Here is a 6,000-nt window from a genome sequence, read left to right as displayed (position 1 = left end):
GATTCTTGGCCTCCACTAAGGATGCAGGCGTGACTTGAGTATTTTCTAACTGACGGGATGTTTATGCGAAGCTAACGACCATCCGACCAGCACTTGAAGGTCTCTGGCCACAATGAGATGGGGGAGGGAACAGAGCCAGGAGAAGATTCTGGACTGGACCGTAGGGATAAATTGCCTCCATATCTTCATTGTTTTTCACTGTGGAGAGCCTCGGGTGGTCCATACCTAGTCCTAGAAAACAGAAAACCACCTACTCCTTGCAGACTGCTGCTCGCTCTGTGCACGTTTAACTCGCTGGAAACATCTGCACGGGGTTCGTTTCTTTGCTGGGCTTCTGCCCCTCCTTGTACCCCGCCAGGTCGGCTTCACCCCAAAGCCAAGTCTCAAGGGCCCCACGTTCCTCTGTGGGAAGGGCAAGGTCTGCCCGCTTGTGACAGGCTGCGTCTCTTGCAGGTGCACGGTGACAGCTGCGCGATGTCCTCCCAGCAGCCCAAAGGCTTTTCCAAGGGGTCTTCCCAGGGCCCCGCCCCGTGCCCCGCCCCGGTGCCCTCCCGGGCCACCGCCTCCTCCTCCTGCTGCGGGGGCTCCGGCTGCTGCGGGGGCTCCGGCTGCTGCGGGGGCTCCGGCTGCTGCGGGGGCAACTCCTCGGGGTGCTGCGGGGGCGGCTCCGGCTGCTGCGACTCGGTCTCCACGGGCTGCTGCTGCTTTCCCAGGAGGCGCCGGCAGCGCCGGAGCGGGTGCGGGTGCTGCGGGGGCAGCCAGAGGTCGCAGTGCTCCAGCAACACCCAGAGCCCCGGCTGCTGCGGCAGCTGCTGAGGCCACCGCCGCGCGGGACGTCCCCCGAGCCCCCCCCAGCGGCCGCCGCCCCGCCTCCCGCTGCTGTGCTCCGATTCCCGCCTGGGCCTCCGAGTTTGCACCCCGGCGCCCTCCAGACCCCACCAAGCTACCTGCACTTGGATGCCCAGAAACCCACCCTGTTCTCAGCCCCCCAGAACTTCCTGACCTCGTGTGATTTTCCTGCCTGGGAACCTGAGAGCCATGGTGGACTCCACTGTCTGCGTGGACACTGCACTCTGCTGTCTGCATAGGCTTGCACACAGTAGGTGCTCAATAACTGCCTATTGATTTGATTGTCTTAAAGACATGTCATAATAAAGCTACCTCCTGAGAACACACACGGATTCCTATTTGTTCTTTTATTTGTGTATTTATTGTCGTGTCCTGTTACCCCATCCGCTGCCTCTCAGCCCTGGCTTGGCAAATTTGTAAAAGGCAGAAAACTAAAATTCATGCCTGAACTAGAGTGGATCTCTGGCACTTCATTATGATAGCAGCAGTCACACATGGAGCCAGGTAGTGGTCTCAGAACTCAATGTGACACACATCACCTCATTTAAGTCATCACAGTAACTCAGCGAGGCAGGTGGTCCTTTTTTCACTTTATAGAAGAGAAACCGAGGATGTGTAACTTGATCAAAGTCACCCAGGTGGTGGGCAATGGAGACTACTGGATGCCTGATTCCAGAGCTCATGTTCCTAACTGCTCTGCTTGGTTCTCCCGGAAAACCTTCCAGAGCCTTGCCCACCCTCTGGTCCACCGGGCCCAGGCAGCTGTGTGGATAGGTTTGGATCTGCAACTCTTGGTTTGGAATTAGGCCAGCTGAGACTTTTTCGTTTGTTTGTTTGCCACAAAGAATCACTGCCTCCCTGCTGTGCTTGTGGGTAAGGAAACTCCTGAGCTGAGCCTTCTAGGAGACTGGGAGGCTCCCTCTCCAGGTCTCATCTATGCGGTTGAGGCCCGACCAGGAGCCATGGGCTTCCAGGACTCTGTGGGGTGGGGTGTGCCATGCTCAGAAACATGGGAATGTCATCCTCTAGAGGCGGTGGTGGTGGTGGTGGTGGTGAGGTCATCCTGAGTGGGCCAGAAACCCAGGCCTATGGCCACAAATCAAGAGAGAAACAGGGAGATTAATGCCCTCTGCAGCCACGCCTGCTGGTTCAAAAGGGAAGAGGCAATAATAACTGTGATAATAATAGTAACCATAGCTACCATTAACTGAGCACTTACTTTGTTCCAGGCACAAGGCTAAGCACTTTACATATATTTTCTCATTAATCTTCACAATAATCTTAAAATGTAGACATAAATTTTTTTATTTCTTTATTTTTATATGTGAGGAAACTTGGAGTTCAGAGAGTTTTAGAGATTTGGCCAAAGGCGCACCCTAGTGTATGTGCAGGGCCCCCAGATGGCGAGTGAGGGAGATGAAACTCGAATGGCGGTCTGACTGATTCCAAAGCCCATGTTCTCAAACTCAGTGTCATGGTTCCTGCTCAGGGATCACCACCACCCAGGGGAAGGGACACTTAGGCCTCTGCAGACACACCCAGGCTCCTAGAAAATTGAGGCTTGGCTTCTTTGGCTACTATTACATCAGTGACCCAGTGACTGGCAAGCTCTGTCATGGCATCCACCCAATGAAAGGTATGTGCTCAGAGGTGAGGTCAGACACGCTCCATTGATTCATCCCAGATATTTAAAGCTGAGGCCAGATGACCCCTGTCAAGGAGGCTCCCAAGGACAGTCCTGTGGGTGGGAGTGGCCCTTCCCTCCATCTCTGAGGTTCTCTGATTCCCAGTGGGAGGTGATTTGTGGAAACTGTTTGCAAACAAATGATATCACCCATGGACCCGCCTCTTCCACAAGTGATGTGTGTTGAAGCAACAGGCCCTGGGACGTGGTGGCTGTGAGGCAGGTGAGGCGGGAAGGAGGCACCCCTTGACTCACACCTGAGGGTTGGAGATGACCCTTAAGCAGGAAGCTGAGGCCTGAGTTTTGGGAAAGAAAGACAGAGACACGTGAATCTGAATGGAAGTACCTACCCCGTACGAGAGGCACATTGATGTTGATCCGATGGTTGACCATGGACGGCGGAACTGCCAGGCTCACGTATCCCTGACCTCCAGCAGGCCACCGCAGGGGGACTTTGATGAGCGGGATTTGGGCATTCTAAGGACAGTTTTATTTTAGAAACCTAGAAAGCGACTTTGGATGGGCTAGGGCTTTCTGCTCGCGGGTCCACAGCCTTCCTCATTTCCAGCAGCAGGTGCACTGCGTGCCTGGCACAGGGTTCCCTCGGAGGTGGCAACAGTCACCCCTACAAACCTGGGGCTGAGCGGAATTTGGCAGCGTGAAGTCCCACTCAAAGGTCATCACCCAGCACACTGACAGGCAGAATCAGGTTTATCAGGTTTCTTCTTATTGTTGGAGAATGAGACAGGATTCTTTCGTGGTTTTGTTGTTGCTGTCAATGCTGACTCGAGGACATTTTTTCCATTGATTTTTTAGAGAGAGTGGAAGTTGAGGGAAAGGTAGAGAAATGAGAAATGAGAGAAATGAGAGAAATGAGAGTGAGAGAGAGAGAGAGAGAAATGAGAGAGAGAGAGACATTGCTGTGTGTGCCCTGGACCAGGAATCGCACCAGAGGCCCTTTTGTGTGTGCGCGTGCGTGCTTGGGCTGGTTCTCTCACCACTGAGCCACACCAGCGAAGGCAAAACATTATTCTTAATAAGATAGTGACAGTAATGTTGAATGTATTTTATTCATGATGGCTCCAGTTTCAGCTTAAATTATGTTATTATAGTGGTAATAGTAACAACTGATATTTACATAGAATTTAGCAGCCTATAAGGTGTTGTCACATATCTCTTTTACAATTCTGTAAGAGAAGTGTTATTATCTCTGTTTAACAGATTGAGAGGCTCTGAGAGTCTAAGTGACCCACCTGAGGTTATCTAGGCATCAAGTGACAGCCTCTGATTGGATCAGGCCTTCTAATACCTTCCAAGAGAGCCAAGAGCCACCTCTTCCTAATCTGTACACTGAGATAATTAAATAATGTCACCCGATTGATCATTTAGGGACAATGCCTAAAACTGTGCCAGGTACACATTAGAGTTAATAAATTAAAAAATATCTGTTAGTGCATCACATGTAAAATACTGTGCTAAGCAATTCTAGGAGATGCACAAAAGTAGTTCTTGACCTCAAGGAGTTTATAGTCTGATTCAAAAAACATGGTAAATGATCATACAAGGTATGAATGATAACATCACATACAAGAAGTAATGTCACATATAAATACATACAAAAACAAGAAATATGAGAACATGGCATAGACGATGGCTATAGGGACTCAACTGAATTTCGATTATTTGTTACAAGACTTCAAATGAGGGCAAGTTACTTTGGACTGGAATCTGAACTAAGTACATGGCAGTGAGTAAGGAAAGGAAATGACAGACATGAAAAGCATTTGTCCAGAAGGAAGAATAGACAGAAATGGGTGATGCGTTGGGATTGAGAAAGAGGAAAGAGCTGGGTGTTTTGGAGGTCTGTGCCTGGTGACTGGGAAATGCTGATACCATTGACGAAACAGAGATGTGAATAGAAAGAACTGGTGTGGACAGGAAGAGGTCAAGTTCAGCTCAAGACACGTGGAGTTTGAGGTGCTGGCAAGACATGACCATGAGACAGGATGTGGGGCTGGAACTCCAGACCCAGACCCTTGAAAATTTAGATAACCACATAGTAATAAGTCATACAGACGTGAGAGTCAAATCCTTGGGAATGGAGATAGTCCCATCTAGTCCATGAAAGTTATTGAGAGACCTGGTCTGCCTTTGCTCCTTGCAGTAACCTCAGTGTGAAGGAGAGAGGCTGGGACATTGAAGGCACTCAATAAACACGTGTTGGGTGAATGAGTGAATGAATGAATGAATGAATGAATGAATGGGCACAACAGAAAGTCAAGAGTTAAGTTGAGGAAGAAATCAAGCAGTTAGGAGGAAGCTGAGCTCCAAGTGAAGAGGGCAAAGATGATGAAGTCAGAGAAATTACCCAGCGATTTGGACTAGATGAGGCTATTTTGGGGTCTCGGGTTCTAGAAATTCAGGCGGAAGAGAACCAGGATCGTGCAGAACTGAAGAAGCTAAAGGATGTCACACAAGTCAGATTAGTCAGCCAGGCTCTTCCTTCCCCTGCATGATCCACCTGGTTTCTTTAAACCGTCGAACAGTTATAGCAGGAGATTGCATCTGGCGGGATAGCAGTTTCATTTTAACTGGGTGGAACAGGTTGAACAGGAAAACGCGTTCGCGGTGAGTAAGGACAACATCCTCTCCTCTGTGAGTGACACTGCAGCAGCTCAGAGTGAGCTGGCCCTGCTCAATCTGAAATATGCCAGCTTCCCTCAGAATGTGTCCCGGCCAGAAAAGCCAGTATCCCCTCTTCTCTTACAGACATTGCATCAGGGCAAGACTCTGGCTCCTGACCTATCTCATTCAATGCTGTCTCATTCTTTAGAAGATGCTCGTTTAATGGCCAACAATGTAGCTGCATCCATGCTTGGCGTGTTTGGAAACTTCCATGTTCAAAGGCCATTTTCTATGTGTATGAAGTGTGATTACATGTATCTGAAGATCAGAAATTAACCTCCTTTCCCCAACCCGCCTCCCCTTGGTGATTTTCTATTCATTTATAACTGCGATCTTTCATTAATTAAAAATTTATTGATCACTTACTATAGGACAGGCATCGATTGTATGATACAAGCAAGTAACTCTTTTCCAGGAGTTTAGAGGGGGAAGGAATCAGATGTCATAATACAGTGTAATGCGATAAGTGCTTGAAGTCAGCACATGGAGTCAGCTCCACAGAGAGGGGACTGCTCATCCAGGTGAGGCCAAAGGTGTTGTCTGAACTGAGCCCTGAAGGATGCCTAGGAGTTGGCCAGGCTGAAAAGGTAGGAAAACATATTTAAGTTAAAGCAAACAGCCTTAAGTGTAAAGGCCAGAGAGGTGAGTGTGTGTTTTCTAGCAAACAATTTTGCATGGCTGGTGCTCAAGGAAGCCAAGGCAGGTGAGATTGTCCAGCTGGTCAGGGAATAGATAAGGCAGGGCCTGGTACAACTACCCACGGCTCCCGGAGCCTTATCCTG

General features: G+C 49.5%; 1 protein-coding gene across 1 annotated transcript; it reads left to right on the top strand.

Annotated features, from left to right (window-relative positions):
- The first annotated feature begins 474 nt into the window (after nt 1-474).
- Nucleotides 475-816, top strand: CRCT1 (cysteine rich C-terminal 1). The gene has a single exon (XM_087827734.1). The coding sequence runs from the start codon at nt 475-477 to the stop codon at nt 814-816; it is 342 nt and encodes a 113-aa protein (XP_087683860.1).
- The last annotated feature ends 5,184 nt before the right edge of the window (nt 817-6,000 follow it).

This window comes from Miniopterus natalensis, chromosome 19, assembly GCF_054644295.1.
Source record: "Miniopterus natalensis isolate mMinNat1 chromosome 19, mMinNat1.hap1, whole genome shotgun sequence".
In the NCBI taxonomy this organism is placed as follows: Eukaryota; Metazoa; Chordata; class Mammalia; order Chiroptera; family Miniopteridae; genus Miniopterus; species Miniopterus natalensis.
This window is presented reverse-complemented; position numbering and strand designations above follow the sequence as displayed.